Raw genomic sequence first — 22,640 nt, 5'->3', positions numbered from 1 at the left:
TATTAACGTGAAAGCAACACAAAAAACAAAACATAAAAATAAATCCTAGCCTGTCCGGCACTAACTAAACAAATATGTTGCTATCTCAACAACTGGGGGGGCTTCTCCCACCCAGCTAACATCACACAATTCTTGAGCAGAGCTCTTCACTCACGTTTGTCTCACACAGGCAGGCAATCTGTGTGCCCCAGGCAGACACTGGAAACACCCAGCTGGTCATCTTTTATTCCTGCAATCATTAACCCATTAGCACCCTGAAGATACTGAGTGGCCTAATTCACATAGGACAAACACCTGGGCGAGATATATCTGCCTCCAACTACCACACCAGCATGAGTCTTACAGCTTGTTGACATGTAGTATTTCTGATCCTTTTTTTACAGTAATTGAACAAGATTTCTAAAATCCAATTTGCAGGATGCGTTTTTTCCTTGCGTTTTTTATATTATGTATGCATGTTTTAGAACATGCAGCATTTCAAGTCTTTCAGCATTTTTACTGCTGTTTTTTGAAGTTGCAGCAAAAATCACTGTAAAAAAATGCAACATAAAGGCATCAAATCCACACCAAAAAACACATAACAATTGCAGTTTCCATTGTGGTATTGTTGCCAGAAAAAAATGCATCAAATGAGCTTTGTATGAACATGCACTAGTATTGCAGATGTAGTCTAAAAACTAGAAATTTGTGTTTCCTTTATGAAAAAGATTATGCGTGTACATCTCTCCAGTCCCTGCTTCTGCATGACTTGTATTATGCCACGTCTTGGTACAAAGTTTCCCATTGATAATAAAAATACGAAACTGCCTTGAAGGTTCCCCCCGATATTCCTTGACTGCTATGAACAGTGTACTGTGTTCAACATGTGTGTGTTGTTTTGCTTTGTACGCCTCATTACATTTTCTCATAAAAGTAATAATCACAGCACTTCCTATTTGAGTGGGCATGTAGTGGGTAATCTGTTGAGGGTTTCTAAAGAAACAAATTCTGAAAGTTAGGTCCAAAAAGTTAACACTAAAGTTGTTTTGGTCATGGAACATAGAAGTTAAAATATCATCTTATTAAAGTACATTAGTTATTTTAGTTTTCTGTGCACACACCTTGCCTTGTGTTTAGGAGGAGACCTCCAATGAAAAAGATCTGTGCACACATTTGCCTTTGGAGCTTACAATGTTTATTGCTATTATATATCACATTGTACTAAAGTCTTCTAATAAATGTTTTCTCCCAGGGTGTTGGTAAACCAACTCTTCCATTGTTTCTTAGTTATAAGCGCAGCAACTGGAGAAGACAAGGTCTTGGAGCTCCAAGAACAAGAGCACCTGGCACCATGACAAATTCTAAGTGCAACCAAATAATCCAAAATGCGCAATTCTCAGGGTAAACTCGATATCCCTGAACTAGACTGATATCCGGCAGCCCTGGAAGAAGAAAGCCAGAAATGTGGGAATCTGTTAGCTGTTCTTAACTGAAGGGTTATGCTAATGCAGCCACCACTTTGCTCAGTGAAATATCTACATCTTTCCAGATGGCCCAGGACTTAAAACTGAGTCAGAAAATCAATATTTCAAAGCAGAACAGGGATATTCTACTAAGCTGCAACAGAAAACTATGCTAGTAGCCTGTATTAGCAGTCCAGGTCTTCTGTTGTAAAACCAGCAGTCGGTGTCACCTTTTTATGAGAAATTTTATAGATAGCATTCCTGAAATAGAGAAGAGCTGGGCTCGCCGGATGGTGGTGAGTCAGGATAGAGTTGATTATATTGCCTAGGCCTATAGAATACCATCTGATTAAGATTTTTGTTTGTCATTTGATGCTGATCTACTTGCTGAATGTTCTAAAAATCCACCATAATTTAGTTCTGAAAGCTTTTGAATGGCAAATTATTACTAAGAGGGAGAAACAATTTCTATACAATAACCATCTCTAGCATTTCTTTACCACCTACCAAAGATATATAAAAGTACTCTAACTTCCAGTGTGTTTATCAGGGATATGCACTTTAACTTGCAATTTGTCCCACTTTTTGGATTTACACTTCCAGAAATATCCTAATTAAATATTACACCCAGCTGATTAGCAAACTGGGGTCCCTTGGTTCAGAAATTAGGAATAATGTATGCTTTCTCAAAGCTCATGCCAGTGCACCCTACTCAAGCATATCCCATGAGAAAGATCTGTAAGCTATCAAGCTTTACTTACCTAAAGACCAATTTATTCCAGCACACCAATGCAATTTTTTGCTTGAGGGTAATAAATTTTTCATGTATAACAACATATTTTAATTCAATACTTTACTTTTCAATCAAATTAGAGACTGTAACATGGGTAACAGGTTTGCACCTTCTTATGCAAACCTATATATGGGGTTATTTGAGGGATACTTAATCTAAAACAACAACCCATATATTCATAATGTAATTTTGTATCGTCACTCCATTGATGATCTATTCTTTTTGTGGAAAGGGGATGAGTCCGAGACTAGGAACTTTATCAAGGGACTCTACAGCAACAGGTTTGGGCTAATTCTCACTTACCATTTTTCTGCAGCTCGAATTAAATTTTTGGAATTAATGATATCTTTTGACACTTTACAGGCACCTATAAACTTATCCTTTCCTCAGGAAGGTCGGTGTGTATTGATTTTGGGTGTGCACTTTATCATGGCTCAGAATTCTACCAGCACAGACCGTAACACCTTAAAGACCGATCAGTTTTTAATTTTTGCGCTTTCAATTTTTCCATCCCTTCTTCCAAGAGGCATCATTTTTTATTTTCCCACTGACAAAGCCATGTGAGGGCTTGTTTGTGGGACTAATTGTACTTTTGGTTGACACCATCGATTTTATCATACAGTTTATTGATAAATGGGTAAAGGTTCCAAGTGGAGTGAAATTGCAGAAAGAAAAAAAAAAAACGCAATTCCACAATACTTTTTTTGAGTTATGTTTTTTCGGCTTTCATTCTGCAGTAAAAATTACCTGGAAATATGAGTGTCGAGATCAAGTATGATTAGAAAGATACTAATCTTTCATTTTTTTTAAGTGGTGAAAAAAATGTAGACATTCATTAAAAACAAAGTTCCTTGAGTCGCCATGTGTTGTGAGGGCTTGTTTTTTTTTACTTGGTGTGCTGCTGCTGTTAGGCATCTTTATTACTGGTATATATCTTTATAATATAATATTGCAGGCATTTGCACTCTTAGTGGAGCGGACTCTGCTTCCAAGCCCCTTCCAAAGTCCCTGACACACTCCATGACTGATATAATTCAACTCATACCAAGAGGAGCGAGGGTCTGCTCCCAAGCTGTGAAACTCGGACTCACATATACAGGTCCTTCTCAAAAAATTAGCATATAGTGTTAAATTTCATTATTTACCATAATGTAATGATTACAATTAAACTTTCATATATTATAGATTCATTATCCACAAACTGAAATTTGTCAGGTCTTTTATTGTTTTAATACTGATGATTTTGGCATACAACTCCTGATAACCCAAAAAACCTGTCTCAATAAATTAGCATATCAAGAAAAGGTTCTCTAAACCAGAGGTCCCCAACCTTTTTTGCACCAGGGACCGGCTTTAAGCAAGACCAGTTTTCCATGGCCCGGTGGGGTGGGGGTGGGGCAGGGGTGGGGCTCTGGTCATATGGGGGTGGGGTTATGGAGGGGTGGAGCTTAGTGCACACTTATCATGTAATTATGACATTTATAATGAGAATGTGATTCACACATTCACACACACACATTCTCACACACACATTCACACACACACATTCACACACACACACATTCACACACATTCTCACACACACACACACACACACACACACACATTCTCTCTCACACACACATTCACACACACACTCTCACACACACACATTCACATTCTCACACACACACACACACACACACACACACACACATTCTCACACACACACATTCACACACACATTCACACACACACATTCTCACACACATTCTCGCACACACATTCTCACACACACATTCACACACCCCTCTCACCTCTCCTCGCACTCTACCACAGCATCTCATTGCCTTCCTCTGACACAGCCGGCCGCTGAATGATGACGTCATCCAGCGGCGCGTCTGTGTGAGAGGAAGCAGGAAGACAGATCGCTGGGCAGCGGAGCTGCGGGGATTTCTCCCTGCCCGTCGCAGCCACCCTGCAGGGGCTCCCCTCCACCTCTGCACACGTTGGGAGCCGGCGCTCTGCAGCTTCTCTGTGCCGGCTGTCAGCTTGACAGTCGGCACAGAGAACAGCTGACTCCCTGACCAGGGGCGGCAGAATGCAGCCGCCGGGGGAGACACTGCGGACCGCCGAATGAGGCGGCCCGACTGCGCCCCTCCCTGCCGGCTGCGCCCGGGGCAAATGCCCCGGCTGCCCCCCCTCCCTAGATACGCCACTGGGCGTGTCAGTGAGGAGAGCCTGCCGCCCCACCCCATCAGGAACACACCATGCTGCGCAGGAGGGCTGCGTCACTAAGACCCGCCTGACGCCCCGCCCCGTCCTGCATAATGTTCTCTGCCGGGAGCTGCGAGCTGTCACAGAGCGTGCTCTGACCAGGCGCAGGGCCGCGAAGCTAGCTGTCAGCGGCGCCGCGGACTGGCTGAAAAACCTCAACGGCCCGGTCCTGGTCCGCGGACCGGCGGTTGGGGACCTCTGCTCTAAACGACCTATTACCCTAATCTTCTGAATCAACTAATTAACTCTAAACACATGCAAAAGATACCTGAGGCTTTTATAAACTCCCTGCCTGGTTCATTACTCAAAACCCCCATCATGGGTAAGACTAGCGACCTGACAGATGTCAAGAAGGCCATCATTGACACCCTCAAGCAAGAGGGTAAGACCCAGAAAGAAATTTCTCAACAAATAGGCTGTTCCCAGAGTGCTGTATCAAGGCACCTCAATGGTAAGTCTGTTGGAAGGAAACAATGTGGCAGAAAACGCTGTACAACGAGAAGAGGAGACCGGACCCTGAGGGAGATTGTGGAGAAGGACCGATTCCAGACCTTGGGGAACCTGAGGAAGCAGTGGACTGAGTCTGGTGTGGAAACATCCAGAGCCACCGTGCACAGGCGTGTGCAGGAAATGGGCTACAGGTGCCGCATTCCCCAGGTAAAGCCACTTTTGAACCATAAACAGCGGCAGAGGCGCCTGACCTGGGCTACAGAGAAGCAGCACTGGACTGTTGCTAAGTGGTCCCAAGTACTTTTTTCTGATGAAAGCAAATTTTGCATGTCATTCGGAAATCAAGGTGCCAGAGTCTGGAGGAAGACTGGGGAGAAGGAAATGCCAAAATGCCTGAAGTCCAGTGTCAAGTACCCACAGTCAGTGATGGTGTGGGGTGCCATGTCAGCTGCTGGTGTTGGTCCACTGTGTTTCATCAAGGGCAGGGTCAATGCAGCTAGCTATCAGGAGATTTTGGAGCACTTCATGCTTCCATCGGCTGAAATGCATTATGGAGATGAAGATTTCATTTTTCAGCATGACCTGGCACCTGCTCACAGTGCCAAAACCACTGGTAAATGGTTTACTGACCATGGTATTACTGTGCTCAATTGGCCTGCCAACTCTCCTGACCTGAACCCCATAGAGAATCTGTGGGATATTGTGAAGAGAAAGTTGAGAGACGCAAGACCCAACACTCTGGATGAGCTTAAGGCCGCTATTGAAGCATCCTGGGCCTCCATAACATCTCAGCAGTGTCACAGGCTGATTGCCTCCATGCCACGCCGCATTGAAGCAGTCATTTCTGCCAAAGGATTCCCGACCAAGTATTGAGTGCATAACTGAACATTATTATTTGTTGGTTTTTTTTGTTTGTTATTAAAAAACACTTTTATTTGATTGGATGGGTGAAATATGCTAATTTATTGAGACAGGTTTTTTGGGTTATCAGGAGTTGTATGCCAAAATCATCAGTATTAAAACAATAAAAGACCTGACAAATTTCAGTTGGTGGATAATGAATCTATAATATATGAAAGTTTAATTGTAATCATTACATTATGGTAAATAATGAAATTTAACACTATATGCTAATTTTTTGAGAAGGAACTGTAACTCAGGCCATGGAGTAATCATGGGTATCCTATTACATCACTAGCATGTCCTGTGTAGTGACACTATACTAAGGAAATATCTGCCCAATAAACTGCCACCAAAAATCATGGTCATGTGAACAACCCCATAAACTGTCATAGATACGAGTTCTATCCATGAAAAACATGGATAGCACTTGTACATGACAATATGATGTATGAACGAGCCCTATTCCATGGAACTTACTAGCTCTTAGAAGACTCTGAAAAAGTGAAGCAAAAAAGTCAGGAGCTTTGTTCCCTACACTGGTCCTTTCCTGTAAGGACTCGCTGACTCAAGCCATTATTTTCTCTTCCGAGAGAATGGGTTTGGTTATGGTAATGACACTCCGATCAAACTCTGATCAGAGTTTGAGCCAAATGTCAGTTTATTGTGATCCGAATCTCTCTCATGCTTCCTGTGACCCGCTGCTCCGCCGCTGCCGCTCTCCCTACATCTTCTGAGACCCTCACTCAAATATATAAACCGAGGGGGAGCGTTTTCAGCACAAAAAAAGTGCTGAAAAAACTTGACTTATACTCGAGTTTATATGGTATTTTGTATCTTCTTGCCATTGCCTAGCACCTCTCTTCGGTTGTGTTGAGTGCAGTCATGCCACATCACATTTTTTTGTCTTTGCTTTTTTGCAGTCAATAATTTTTTATATTGTGTACTAATATATATGTATTGTTGCCAATGAACCACAAAATTGACACCTGGATTAGTGACACAGTGGATAACACTAATGTATTTCAAATATTAGAATTCTGGGTTCAAAAAAAGCCAGAAGAATGTTTTTTTAATTTCAAGAATGTTAGATTTCATGGGAAAATGGAAAAATGTTTTGTTTGTTTATTTTAAGGAGTTTTAAAAAATAACTGTAACCATTGTTGAGGTTTTCTCTCTAGGGTAGCCACTTGGAACACAAAGCCACACTTTTTTTTTATATCGCTCACAATAGTGTTTATTTCTACTGGTTGTACAGTAACAAAACCATAAACGTAAAATCCCTAGCCTTGTCCGGGAGTTAACTAAACAATATAGACCCTCGTTACTCCGATACGGCTGAGCTGTTCCAGTTCGGTTATATAAAACTGCCATCATCCATAACAACCAGTGATAGTGGCAGTTTGATGCCCGCGGCCTGTGCAGTCTCTTCTCAGAGAGATTCTGGCTTGCCTCCAGCGCCAACACAACCCAAACTGCTCAGCTTCCCCCAGCTGACCGACCGGTGAACGCATGGCCCGATTCTAGTCATAGCTATCCTAGTGCACCAGACCTGTTGTGCTACCATTTTACCCCTAGCCTACCTGGCTTTGCTTTACCAAATAGAAAGCTATACAATATATTACTTAAAACATTTAGTATGCATGCGTGCCAAGGAGAGTAGCAAAATTATGTTTGGAGGATTCATATTTTCAGATTCTGAATTGGCAACCAATGTGGAACAACAATGCCATAATTATTTGCACATGGATCCTGCTCAATCCTGATAGAACCTATTATTCTATAACTAGATGGTGGCCCGATTCTAACGTATCGGGTATTCTAGAATATGTAGGTAGTATATAGCACAGGCTACGTACTATATTGCACAGTGACGTAGTATATAACATAACCAACGTAGTATATAGCAGAGCTACGTAGTACATAACACAGCCACGTAGTATAGCTACGTAGTGTATTGCACAGGTACGTAGTATATTGGTCAGCCACGTAGTATATAGCAGAGCCACATGGTATATTGTAGAGCCACGTAGTATATTGCACAGGCACATAGTATATTGCACAGCCCACGTAGTATATAACAGTCACGTAGTGTATTGCACAGCTACGTAGTGTATAACAGAGCCCACGCAGTATGTAACACAGCCCACGTAGTATATAGCAATGTGGGCACTATATGCGTGGTTAAAAAAGACTTAAAATAAAAAATAAACATATACTCACCTTCCGAAGGGCCCTTGTAGTCCTGGCGCCTGTGTGCGGTGCACGTGGCAGCTTCCGGTCCCAGGGTTGGTATGAGCGCAGGACACATGACCGTGACGTCATGGCAGGTCCTTCTCGCGTAGCATCCTTAACACCAGAACCTGCCGCTTGCACTGCAGAGGACAGCACGCCACGTCAGGGGGGTGAGAATAACCTTTTTTTTTTTAATTATTATTTGTCACATTAGATCTTTTTACTATTGATGCTGCATATGCAGCATCAATAGTAAAAAGTTGGTCACACAGGGTTAATTAGCTGCGTAACGGAGTGCGTTACACCACGGCATAAAGCGGTCCGTTAACGCTGCCATTAACCCTGTGTGAGGGCTGACTGGAGGGGAGTATGGAGCGGGCACTGACTGCGGGGAGGACTGTGCCCGTCGCTGATTGGTTGCGGCAATGGCTGTGGGCGTTTTGCCATGACCAATCAGCGACTTGGATTTCCATGATAGACAGAGGCCGCAACCAATGAATATCCGCGTCAGACAGACGGGAAGTGACCCTTAGACAATTATATAGTAGATAGGGTCTGTCAGTTCTAGCCCTGCAATCTTTTATACACCGCTCAACAACTGTGTACTTTGTATAGTGACAGAGAGCTACTAATCACTGAAGGGGTTGTGGTTGGACTATGAGGCACAGGGACAGTAGTCCTGCAGTGATTAATTTCCTGTCTATAAAACACTGATTTTTATTGAAGCTGCAAAGCACAACCTAGAAAGTGACACATTACTGGAATCAGGGTCTCTGCTCCTACATTTTGGTGCTTTCAGATTACATGGAAAATATCTGCAGACAGATTCCCTTTATAAGGTTAAACACTCTCTATAAGACGCTATGGATTATTTGAGACAATGCAACATTCAAGTTTGTTTAACCCCTTAACATAGTAACATAGTTATTAAGGTTGAAGGAAGACTTTAAGTCCATCTAGTTCAACCCATAGCCTAACCTAACATGCCCTAACATGTTGATCCAGAGGAAGGCAAAAAAAAAAAAACCATGTGGCAAAGAGTAAGCTCCACATTGGGGAAAAAAATTACTTCTCGTCTCTACATACGGCAATCAGACTAATTCCCTGGATCAACACCCTAACAAGGAATCTAATATATATAACCTGTAACATTATACTTTTCAAGAAAGGCATCCAGTCCCCTCTTAAATTTAAGTAATGAATCACTCATTACAACATCATACGGCAGAGAGTTCCATAGTCTCACTGCTCTTACAGTAAAGAACCCGCGTCTGTTATTATGCCTAAGCCTTCTTTCCTCCAGGCGTAAAGGATGCCCCTTGTCTCTGTCTCAGGTCTATGATTAAAAAGATCATCAGAAAGGTCTTTGTACTGGCCCCTTTACCCACAGTACAGGTTAAGCTTTCTGGCCTATAATTTCCGAGTTCAGTTTTTGTCTCTTTTTTAATATTGGCACCACATTTGCTGTACGCCAGTCCTGTGGTACAGACCCTGTTATTATGGACTCTATAAAGATTAAAAATAATGGTCTGTCAATGACTGTACTTAATTCCTGCAGTACACGAGGGTGTATCCCATCTGGGCTAATGACCACCGATCCGCCTTTTAATGGCGGCAGTTAAGGGTACTTATTCCTCAGCACCTCTTTTTAACTGCGCTGAGAAATAAAGGTATATCGCTCTCCAGAGTCAGAAAATCTCCGGGGTCTCGGCTAACGGAGGTAGCTGAGACCCCGGAGAACATGATTCAGGTTGGTTTTTACCATCCCCAGTCTTGTGATTGCCATTATACACCAAATAACGGAGATCGCAAAAAAAAAGTCTGATTTCCCATTCATTTCTCTCTCCTCTGATATGATCTAGCACATCAGAGGAGAGAGAAATGGGGTCCCTGGAGACCCCCTGGTACCTCGGCCATCAATGGACCCTCTAGCTCCGTCCCCCTGGCCCTTCACGTCATCTTCCAGCACCCGGCAACAATTGGAAATTTTTCCTATTGGTTCATTTTGATCACTGTGTTCTATCACAGTGATCAAAATAAAAAAAAAAAGTAAATGAAACCCCCCTTTGTCACCCCCTTAGGAAAAAATATTGAAATAAAAAAAAATTATTTTTGTTTCCATTTTTCCATTAGGGCCAGGGTTGGGGCTAGGGTTAGGGTTGGGTTAGAGCTAGGTTAAGGGTTGGGGCTAGGGTTAGGCTTGAGGCTAGGGTTGGGATTCAAGCTAGGAATAGGGTTGGGGCTAGGGTTAGAGTTGGGGCTAGGCTTAGGGTTGGGGTTAGGGTTGTGTTGGGGTTACGGTTGTGGTGTTGGGGTTAGGGTTGTGGTTAGGGTTGGGATTAGGGTTATGAGTGTGTTGAGGTTAGAGCTGCGGTTAAGGCTGTGTTAGTGTTGGAGTTAAAATTGAGGGTTTCCAATGTTTACGTCCATCAAGGGGTCTCCAAAGGCGGCATGGCGCTGGCCATTGATTCCAGCCAATTTTGCTTTCAAAAAGTTAAAAGGTGCTCCCTCCCTTCTCAGCCCTGCCATGCACCCAACCAGTGGCTTCTTTAATGTGGTTTTGAGTACCTTTTGGGTATTTTCTGTTATATTGACCCCCCTAATTCACTTCAAACGTGAGGTGGTCCCTAAAAAAAAATGGTTTTATAAACTTTGTTGGAAAGGTTAGAAATTGCTGGTCAACTTTTAACCTTTATAAAGTCCTAACAAAAAAATGTTTCCAAAATTGTGCTGATGTAAAGTTGACATGTGGGAAATGTTATTTATTAACTGCTTTGTGTGATATTTCTCTCTGATTTAAGGGCACAAAAATTTAAAAGTTAGAAAATTGCAAAATTTTCAAATTTTTTGCCTAATTTCCATTTTTTTCATAAATAAATAAAAGTCATATTGAACATTTTTTTTTATCACTAACATGAAGTACAATATGTCCCGAAAAAAACAATCTTGGAATCACCAGGATCCATTGAAGCGTTCCAGAGCTATCACCTCATAAAATGACAGTGGCCAGAATTGTAAAAATTGGCTTGGCCATTAAGGTCAAAATTGGCTCGGTCACTAAGGGGTTAGGTTCTAATTCTAGTACAGTGTTTACAAAAAGAAACAGAATAAGGTGACATACAATACATGTAAAAAAGTTCTAAAATTAAAAGCGAGAGATGCAAGAAAATCTCATCTGCAGACAATGGATGCACACTTAGACCAAATATGACCCCAACATGTGAACCCATTGGTCTTTATCTCAGCTTTATTTTTGTACTTTCAGTACTAAGCTCAGATTCCTGAATCCATTTAGCAATGTTTTAGGGAAATGTGTGATGTGGTTTGGTGACTGGACAATGAAGTGAAACCGAGGAACCATGAATAATAAATAGTTCACTAATCATCCCTAATTCCCCCCTAATATAGGAGGGAGAGAATATTTTTGGGATAACCAAATGTCTGTATGTTCCTCTTGAAGTCTTCATTAACAAAACTTGAAGTGTTTAACCCTCCGTCACATACAATATTCGGACTAACGAGTTCACATACAATGTGCCTGTCAGGCGCCTGCTGGAAAAATACCTATAATATCTAATGTTTGCAATTTCAGTGCTCTAAAAGTGATCAGTGACCTTCATAGGGATGTAATAAAAGAGACTACACATAATCAGTTGCAAAAAAAAAAAACATTTACTTAACATAAAACTAATAACTATGAAATACAAACTTTTCAAAACTCCCGCCAAATAGTCCCCAGTTCGACTCTCTCAAAAAAATGTACAAAGAAAATTTTTGAACACAAACTTAATTTTAAGGTACCTTAAGTACTATTAAAAACATATTCAATCAGAAGTAGATGCTGAGGTTTCCCCAGAAAAGTCACACTTGCAGAGCAAATAGCAAGAATTACACCCCATTTTTGCATGTGTCAGGCAAATTGCTTTATGACATTTGAGACATTCATAATTTGAAAGCCTTCTGGTTCCGCTTTCCGTTTGACAGGTGGTGCATCTCCTTCTTTTGTGAGGTGGTGCAGATGGCGACTTTTCACCATCATCTTCTGGGCGGAACCTTTTGAGCTGAACTTGAAGGCGAGAGGGGATACCGATTGTTTTCACGCTTCTCCTGCGTAGCTCTCCAAGTACTAGTTCATGGGCCAATTTTTTCAGATACAATCGTCTACGGAGTGGTTCAAGCTTGTTTTCAAGATAAATTACTTGTGAATTTATACCACCCAAATTCAACATAGCAAACAATATGACCATTGGCCAGCGTTTGATGTTTCTGCTGACGTTGAAAGTGGAGCACATCTGATCTGCTGTATCCACACCCTCTTTGGTGGCATTGTAAAATGTAATTATCTCAGGTTTTTATTCTGCCTCAGTCCCAGGATCGATGGCAGCATCATCATGAAGTGTTGATAGAAGAAGTACGATTTTTTTGGCATGTGGTACATAGGAAACTAAAGCCTTTCCATTATGGAATGCAAACATACTGCTGTACTGTTGTCTCTCTTTCACACTTACAAACTGTGGCGGCAATTCCCTTTTGTTTTTTCTTACAGTTCCCACATATGACAGCTTCTGAATTTTCAGATAATCAATCAGCTCACAACTTGTAAACCAATTGTCAGCTGTAATATTGCGACCCGATCCAAATAAGGGTTCAGCCAGTCTTTTTACAACATCAATGGGTTTGTTGCTCACACAGTAAGGACCTTCTGGTTGTTTTCCTGCATAAACTTCCAGGTTGTAAGTGTAGGTCTTACTGGCATCAACAAGGGCATAAATTTTTATTCCATATTTGTTTGGCTTTGATGGAATATATTGACGAACGGCACATCTACCACGAAAACCAGGGAGCATTTCGTCAATAGTGAGATTCTTTCCAGGGTAATAACTTTGTTTACAGTTTACAACAAATCTTTGAAATATATCACGAATTGGAGCAAGTCGGTCATGTGTTTTGCGTTCGGTTCGGGTAGTTCTGTCGTCAAACCGAAGGCAACGAATTAGAATCTTGAATCTGTTTATGGACATAACAAGGCTAAATTTTTCAACTCCATCCCCATCTTTACCCCAAAGTTCCTCCAAACTTTGTCTATTTGCCCTATAAGCTCCTGCAAGGTACAGTAATCCAAAAAAAGCACACAGTTCTATTTCATCTGTGGGCTTGATGGTTCTGTTGCAGATGTACTTGTCCTTTATAATGTCTATATATTGGTTGGTATATGTGACAATAGAGTCCAGAATGTCATCTGTAAATATACTGTTCCAGCATTCAACTGCAGTTTTTGCATTATGTGCAGTTCCTATTACTGCAGGAAGGTGAGTAATAATGTTTAAAGGTTCCTTACGTTTTTTCTGGAATGGCTTCTTGTTCCATTTAGTATTTTTATCTTTTCTAATATAATATGATCCAACTTCTTCATCCTCACCACTGTCACCATCTTGCTCTGTTTCAGAATCCAGGACACATTCTTCCACCTCATCATGAGAATCAATCTCACTTTCCTCTCCTAAATCCTCATTCAGTGTGAGGTCTCTATCATCTAACAGCATGTTTGTTACTTCCTCAACATCAAGTTGTTTGGATAAATTGTACATTTTCCTCTCCATTTCAGCAGATAATCTGAAGCAAGAGAAGGAATATGTTAGGGAACTACTGTATATGCCTGAGCAGCACACTTTCTTTTATAAAATCTCCCTTATTTCTATGAAATATCCTCACATTTTGTGCTATACATTCATAAAACAAGCTAAATAAACTATTGTGATGAATAAAAACATAAAATACCAACCTTACTGAATGTGACGTATTCACATACAATGAGCCTGAGAGATCTGTGCAGCTATATCCTCTCCCCTGAAGCTCTGAAATCCAACTGTGATATCAGGTTTCACAGACCTTCAAGAGACAGGAGACTACCTGGAGGGAGGGGGTTTCCTCACAATCTGGTGAGGAAGGAGAAATGAAAGTAAAAGAGAAGCGCCTGTCAGATCAGTTGTATGTGACGGAGCTGTACTCAGATACTGGGAGCCTGAACTTTCCATGGTCCAATATACCCCCATCATGCAATAAAAGATCTCTGGCCAGATCAGAAAGAATTTATCTCTGTACAGATTTGTTGTTAGTTGTATATAATGATTTTAGCATTTTTCATTTCAACTGGCGTGAAATATTGAGCACTATACAATTTGTATACAGTTAGACTGAGTATAGTTGGGTTTGTGGGATACTGACAAATTCCACCCAAGGTGTTAATTTTTCTGCCGGTCCCGGAAGTGATGATATCCTTTGAGTGGCGATAGTGGTCTGGGGACTGAAACTAGACCAATCTCATAATCAATGCAGCCAGTTATATGACCCAGCAAGTTATATAGAAGTGATCTGTTCTGTAGTGATGTTGGTTACAGCCCATGTGTATGACTTTTATATTGTTTTATAATATTCCTTGCCTTCAAAAAAAAAAAAAACATTTAAGGAGAATTTGTCACCACACTTTTATGGCCCATCTGAGAGCAGAAATCCTGCTTCTAATTCGGCGTCTATTACTGGGCCTCTTGCTGTAGTTTTGATAAAACACTAATTATCTGCTTCAACTCTGCTAGTCCTCTCAACAATAAACCTCTCTCATGTAACTCTTTATATATATGAGCTCTGATTATTCCTTCCCTCGATCATTGATTGACTGCTTCCTGCCTATGCACAGTATAGGCATAGAGCTGTCAATTATTGATGTGGGCGGGGTTACACTTGCTTTTTATTGAATGGACTATGAGATAAAACAATGATCCTATCAAAACTACAGCAAGGAGCCCAGTTAGTGACCCAGTTCGGGAATTTGGAAAATGAACCTGTCGACAGTCAATCTCAGTGTGGTATAGCTAAAAGAGTATCTGACTGCCTAGATGATGGGCTGGAGTTGCAGCATAGAACAAATTGCTATGACTTGGCGAATTTAGAAAGTTATTCCAGCGTCTAATCCACCTGTGAGGTCGGATTAACATTGCTGTGAGAATGTGTTTGCCCACTTCCAGATGTCTCCTATTATCACATATTTGTCACACTCAGTATTTTCTTATCTTTAAACAAAATGTCATATTAGATAAAGGACACATGAGTGAACACACAGGGCACAGATTTTGAATTATTACTGCATGCGATCTCCAGCTTGATTATGGGTAACACTAATATTCCAATCACCCCATTTCACATTCACGGGGGTTCCACCAAATTGGTTGGGGTCCTCATAGGCTGCCTTAGGTAGCAAATATAACATTTTGACCCCTAACATAAAAAATGAGATTACTTCACTTATGTTAGTATAATCTTTATTTTACTCACTTATTTAGCGTTTTTAATTCCAGCTTTATAGACTGCCTCCCCTCGTTAACCCCATTAGGGCTCAGTCTTAATTCCCTATCAGTATATCTTAGGAATATGAGAGGAAACCCACAAAACATGGAAGGAATTGAACCCAGGACCCTAGCGCTGCAAAGAAACAGTGCTAACCACTGAGCAACCATGCTGCCCATAGGATGAAGTAGGAGAATGAAATGGGTTGACCGGACTTAGGCTACAAGTCTGCAGTTACTCTATGTGACTGTAGACTTGCTTGGAGCAGGCGGTCATGTGACCGCTATTTTGCGATTTGCATATTTTCAGCCACAATCTGACTGGACTGTGTCCATCCTCACTTAATACACTTGCGTTGAGAGAGTTTGCACCGATCTACGTGGCACGTGACTGTATGTATGCAAATCATATACTTGTGGTCATGCGCCCGGCGCTCCTGGCACAGTGCGCAGAGAGAAACTACAGACTTGTAGCCTAAGACTGGACAACCCCTTAATATAAAGTGTTGGTAAAATGGTTAAAAGTCTCCTTTCTCCGTCAAGGAGTCAGTCTGTAGTGAATGGCAAAGTCCGAAACAGAGTATTTTGACAGAGCTATGCACATTTATGGGGAGTATCCACACAGACCTAATGCTGGCTGGAAACAGGGACTGAGGGCCTCTTACTTATTGGTCTCACATCTATCATATTTTTACAACCTGGCTAATTGACAGCTCTTTAAAGTAAAAAGTGAATTCTCATGGGATGATCCGTTTCACATTCACTTTTTTTTTTCTTTTTAGTGCATATACTGTAGTTAGTCATATGAAAAGCAACTGCCCCTTAGAGTAAATGTGCCCCATTGTGACGTTTAACAGACATGTAATACTAGGCAACATCTGTTGTAAGACATGCATATTACTTATAATTGTATTTTCTTATTCTGCAGCATGGGTATGAGTCATGATGATGACCACCCATCTTGTGCTGGGCGTTCACACATAATGTCCGGAGAGTGGATTAAAGGTCGGAGTCCAAGCGATCTCTCATGGTCAACCTGCAGTCGCGAGGAGCTGGAGAACTTCCTGAAGTGAGTATTGGATACTCTTCTACACGTATGTCCTTTCTCACCTTTGCTGTTTGCCCGACATATCCTGCTATGTATGGCACAAGATGACCAGATTTTAAAGAAAAAAATAAGGTTTTTAAATAATCTGTCACAAGAAGCCTATGCTATATGTGTCTCCATGTACAATAACCTTTTTTTCGGGTCATGTTTTTTTACCCCTCAAAAAAACAGAGATCCATAAAATATAAAAAGCACAATCCTTTATCAAACCATATATAAAAACATAAAAAAACAATGGCACTTAAAGGGGAGCTGTCAGTAGTATCTACCCTCCTAAGCAATCCATATGGGCATATAGCCCATAGGAAGCTGAATAAAATGACATCTTGATATCTGTGATCTGATGTCATTTTCCAGATTTTTCCTATATGTAAATGACCTCTTCCAGCCTATGAGGAGGATGTTCCCTGAAAGATAACTCTGCCTCTAGAGCTTATTGTACATGAAGGGGGAGTTACCAGTGTGAGACAAGTAACCAGCACAGAACAAGAAAAATGAAATTTGTCTTCCTGCAAACACATTTTCTGCAGCTCTTTCAGGTCTGCTGTACTGCAACCTTATTGCAGCCCTGTTTGTCTGTGCGGTATAAGCTGAAGCTGAGAGGAATCTGCAGAGCAGATGTGTCCGGTATAATCATACACAGCTCTGCAGTGAGATCAGGAGAGCAGAGAGCGGCCATTACACATCACACTGGTAACTCCCCTTCATGTAAAACAAGCTCTGTGGGCAGAGTTATCTTCCAGGCAGGGTCCTCCCCAGAGCCTGGAAGAGGTCATTAATATAAAGTGATAAAAGATGATTTTTCCACAACAAGGCATCTGATATGAGGCACACACAGGCATCAGTCTCCTCAGCAGTGTATAACCTGTAAGTCCATATTAATAGTATAGGTAGGTCGAATGTGGTGACAGATTCCCTTTACAGGGGTTGTCCACTACTAAGACAACCACTTCCTAAACTAAATGTTTGTCCTTAATAAAATAATAAAGCCTATACTCGCCTCCTTGCAGGCAATGAATGCCTAAAGTCTGGATGTGATGCGGTGGAATGACATGTGATGCCGTTAATCAATCATTGCTGATGTCACTGTCTCCACCTTTGGACAAACTGAACATGAAGAGGACGTCCGGGCTGCTGATGATCCCCAGCTTCCTCTTCATCTTCAATTTGTCAGAAGGAGGAGACAGTGATGCCAGCGCTGATTAATTACTCACTGTTCACAGCACCGCATCACAGCCCCAAGGAGAGACCACAATGCAATCATCAATAAATAAGTAAATAACCTACCATCATCTCTCAGGCAGAGGTCAAAGTCAGGCCATTTCTGCCTTTATCAAAGACCATTCTTTATTTCAAATTAGGCTGAGAAGGAAAAAAATGGTTGTTCATAGGTGATAATCATTGAAAAAATCCAATTCAGAAAGGTAGAATATTGTGGTTGTGGATGCAGCAGTATGAAATCATATCTTTGAGACGTTGCTGCTGTCTCATCCCTCACCAAGTGCCTTGGATGGACATAGCCAGTAGCTGTAAAACACCAAGTTGCTGAAGAATTGTTGTTTTCTGAGGTGGGACGGTATAGTCCCAAAACACTTTGCTATATGAAGTAATATTTAAGATGCAACTCCGATATATGGCATCTCTTGATTTCTTTTCAGCAGCCTCCTGTATCGGCTAGTCAGTCTTTCTTCCAGACACAGTTGATATCTACGGTACTTGCCTTTGAAATAAGGAGAATGACTGAATGAAAAGCTAATGGCTAATCAATGTATGTCAACATTTTGTTAACATATTGACATAAAGACATGAGTATCTGATCTTTGCTTTGCTGGGTAAGGTGAGGGATACAATTCTTTAATACTGGTAGTTTCCACATTGTATTCTGGTCGCATTGTATTGTGCCGAACCTCAGTCATTTGCATTTCTTACAGGTCCAAAGTGAGCTCATGTCTGCTAGCGACAGACCCTCGCAGTCATCATGCCGTCAGGCTTCCCCACAAGCTGCCCGGGATGCATTATAGCGCCAGTGAGCAATGCCAGATCCTGTTTGGCAGCAACGCCACCTTCTGCAAAAACATGGAGGTGAGAGAGTAAAGGAAGGGGCCATGGAACTTCTGGTCAGTAACTGTTGTTGTAGTGACGTGCCTTTATACATTGACGTTTCAATGTCACTTGTTTTTTGGTCTTATGTGCTGGCTCCCATATTTGCTGTCTTTTGCTACTATTATGAGTTGGATTAATGTGTTGAACTTGACATTTAGGAAGAAGTGGAATTGTAATATAAAAAACCTGATATGAGTCATCGATATGGCCCTGGTATTTTGTGGTATTCAACTGCATAAAAAGCTATGACTATTCGAAGTGGCACATGGCAGCTGGGTGCCCCATTATAATTTCGAATTGTGGTTCAGACTTTTCCAGTTATAATGGCTCCCACACTGCTCTTTCTCTTCTTTTCTTAGTAATCCTTTCTTGTTTTCCGTTGTACTTTCCTAATCTCAGCAATTTTGCCTCTTTCCACACGGTAAGGTTCTGCAAGAGACTAGTCTAAAGAATCCAATGTTACAAGCTACCTCCACAACATTCACAGTCTTCTTCATAATCATTGTAAAGATCAAAAAGCAGTACTTTCCTAAACATAAAGAGGTTATCTGGGCTTTCTGTATAATTTGTATGAGTACCTAGAATTCAGAATGCTGACCGTTTGTAATATACTCCCTGTCAGCATTCTGCATGGTGTCCTAGATATCACACTTAGGGCAGAGACAGACTGCCGTATTTCTTGTGCGAAAGTCGCATCGTAAACCCCATACTGGCTGTTGGCTCTCCTGACCTTAGCTTGACAGCTGCATAGAAATACATCTTACTGTCTGGCTCAGGTCAGGAGAGGTGCCAGGCCACAGTGCGATGCCATCCTCGCACGAGTTATATGGCAGTCTGACTCAGCCCTGAGTCTGATGAGCAGCTCTCTCCTGATTCTGGAGGAGCAGGCTCACTCATCGACTAGTTTTACTGTCTGCCAGAGACTGGTCATAACAGCCCCCAGTCTATGCTAGACCTTCCCCCTCCTGCTCCAGACTCCTGTGTTGCACACAGTGCATGGCAGCTGGAGAATGATTCAGCTTATTGGATGAACCAGAAAGGAAAAGGCTTCTACATAGACAAGTATAATGTGCAATGTCCATCCATGCATCCCTCCATCTCTCCCTCCCTCCCTTTATCCATCCATCCATCCCTCATCCATCTATAAATCCCTCCTATATGTAAATACACATCACTATGGCATATGTAATGGATGTGGTGGAAACACTATGCTGTTGTCCGAGGACAGCATGAAGGGGCGTGACTAGGTGAGCATCTGACTTTTCACTTGAGCCCTTGACGGTGAAGTTAGGCTTGGCTCCCCATGAACATCAGGTGCTTCTCCAGGACAGACCATGTACGCATGGCAGTTGACCCCCAAGGGAGCAGGTAGGCACTACCAGGAGCGGACTTGTGCTGCTCATATAAAGACTGGCACAACAGGTGCAGGCAGATCCGGCGGATATACAGACTGGCACGGCTGGTGTAAACGAGTCCGACTGATATACAGATTGGCACGGCAGGTGCAGGTGGGTCTGGCTGATATACAGATTGGCACAGCAAGTGCAGGCGAGTCCGGATGATATACAGACTGGCATGGCAGGTGATGGCGAATCTAGCTGATATACAGACTGGCACGGCAGGTGATGGCGGATCTAGCTGATATACAGACTGGCATGGCAGGTGCAGGCGGGTCCTGCTGCTATACAGACTGGCATGGCAGGTTGTGGCGGGTCCAGCTGTAAGACAGACTGACAAGGCAAGTACTGACAAGGAGGTTAGGGATAGACAAACACTAGCGGGTACTAGCAGACTAAGAACTAGCAAGCGTGTTTGGGAACAGACTAAAAAAATTACACAGGCACCTCATGCAGATGGAGGTGCCTTAAATAAAAAGTGTCTCCCAGGCATTGGCTAGGGACACTTTAGGATGGCTCACGTGACCCCTTTAAGAAGTTGGGAGTGCGCATGCACCCTAGGCACGGTGCCCAGCGATCTGTATTTCTTGCGCGTGTACCCCGTGCAGCAGCAGAAAAGGAAGGAGGAGGGAGAGCTGGACTGGAGCTGCGAAGCTGAGTAAGTCTGCGTCCCTCCCGGGGAAGAGGGGCAGCGTGCAGAGATGCCGGTGATACAGTATATATGTAGATACGCATCACTATAGACTCTTCACCTCACAGTACTCTTATGTCAGGGGTAATGTGGAGACATGTGGAGCTCTATCACCACTGTGGATGTGATGTGGAGTGCAGTGATTGTGCTGCTTTCCATAAAAGAGGACACAGGGTCTCTGCTCTTATTTACAGTACTGGAATGCTGATCGAGGTCAGCGCAGGGGCAGATATTGGCAGCCAATGAGTGTGCAGAGGGCGGTGCTGGATACTGAGGCCGGGCGGTGCCAGTACTGGCTGTGAGGTTAGATAATAAAGCAGCCGGAGCTGTCAAGTTTGGTAGAGCCACGGGCAAACAAGTTGTTAAATGTTATGTTGTAATGTTGCATATCACAATACAGCACAGAGTAGCTTAAAAAAATTGCATTTCGGAGTCAGACAACCTAATTAATGTAGTTGTCCCATGTGGGACATTTATTGCACATTGACCGGATATGCTATAAGTGGCCAAGCTGTCATCGGCAGAGAGGTGGCCCTGCATGTGGAACTCTCTCAATTTATTTCTAAGGGAGCTCCGAATATTGCCAAGTGGACATGAGGTGTTGTGAATTCAGCTTTTGGGCTCCCTCCGGTGGTTGTAGAGGGTAATGCAGTTGTGCCTGGACTGCAGGAGTGGACAGGTGTATCTACTAATTGCAAAACTGACTGGGGTATATAGCTTTGCAGGATCCTTTAGTCAGTGCCAGTTGTCCATTGTTCTGGAAGGGTTCACTTCCCTGCTGGTCTCTCTAGTTTGCTGTGCTTTTCTACAAAGATAAGTCCTGGCTTTGTTTTTGTTGTCCACCTGCAGTGGACCTTATAGTTCTGTGCTTTTTCATGTTTTTGTCTTGTCCAGCTTAGTCTGTGAAGGATTTTTTGCAGCCTAGCTATTTCTCTGGAGATGCAGATATACCCCCCATGTCTTTAGTCAGATGTGGTGATCCGTATTTTCTGCGGTGGATATTTTCTAGTGTTTTTATACTGACCGCATAGTACTCTGTTCTATTCTTTCTTTTTAGCTAGTATGGCCTGCTATGCTAAAATCTGATTTCATATCTGCGTATGTTATTTCCCTCTCCTCTCACAGTCAATATTTGTGGGGGGCTATCTATCCTTTGGGGATTTTCTCTGAGGCAAGATAGGTTTCCTGTTTCTGTCTATAGGGGTAGTTAGATCTTAGGCTGTGCCGAGGGGTCTAGGGAGTGTTAGGTACCCCCCACGGCTACTTCTAGTTGCGCTGCTAGGTTCAGGGTTTGCGGTCAGTACAGGGACCACCTTCTCCAGAGTCCGTCTCATGCTGCTCCTAGGCCACCAGATCATAACAGTGAGGGGCAACTTTCAGATTAGTAAATGAAGAGAAATGAGTGTGCATGGCTACCTTCATTCTTGACAGGACGCTTATTGGCCATTTATGATATATCCTGTCTGTTGATGTGCCATGAATGTCTCAGTAAGGACAGAGTCTTTCGGCACTTCAGTAAATCTGTTGTGGAAAGTGATTTGAGCATTTGCCATATTATTCAGTAGTATGAATACACCTCATGTGCCACATCTGAGAAGAATATCCATCCATACTGATATTGAGCAAATCCATTTTAAATGTTTTGATTATCATTTTTATTATTATTGCACAAATCATATCAGCAATAAGGTTTAAGGTTCTTTGTGAATCATTCTGATAGTATTAGAACCTACTAGCAAGTGATTGGCTCCAAATGAGATGGTCTTCTACTGGAAGATTCAAGGGAACCTGACGGCTAATACATGCTGCCTGATCCACCAGTATCAGACACTGACGGCATGATTGCAGCCACATATGTTTAACTCTGGAACGCTATGGCATTTCAGAGAAAAGCATAGTTTAAAAGCCGCCGAGTCAAAGCGGAC

The 22,640-nt window shown here is 42.3% G+C and overlaps 1 protein-coding gene across 2 annotated transcripts in view; it reads left to right on the top strand.

The window, feature by feature from the left end:
- The window catches only part of ADAMTS17 (ADAM metallopeptidase with thrombospondin type 1 motif 17), a 434,783-nt gene that overhangs the window by 210,055 nt on the left and 202,088 nt on the right, over nucleotides 1–22,640 (top strand). For both annotated transcript variants that reach the window (XM_069766309.1, XM_069766308.1), the window contains exons 9-10: nucleotides 16,345–16,485; nucleotides 18,456–18,606. In XM_069766309.1, coding sequence (XP_069622410.1) covers nucleotides 16,345–16,485; nucleotides 18,456–18,606 — 292 coding nt within the window. The remainder of the gene's footprint in view (nucleotides 1–16,344; nucleotides 16,486–18,455; nucleotides 18,607–22,640) is intronic.

Source organism: Ranitomeya imitator, chromosome 4, assembly GCF_032444005.1.
Source record: "Ranitomeya imitator isolate aRanImi1 chromosome 4, aRanImi1.pri, whole genome shotgun sequence".
Taxonomy (NCBI): Eukaryota; Metazoa; Chordata; class Amphibia; order Anura; family Dendrobatidae; genus Ranitomeya; species Ranitomeya imitator.
Note: the sequence above shows the minus strand (reverse complement) of the source record. Positions and strands in the feature narration are given on the sequence as shown.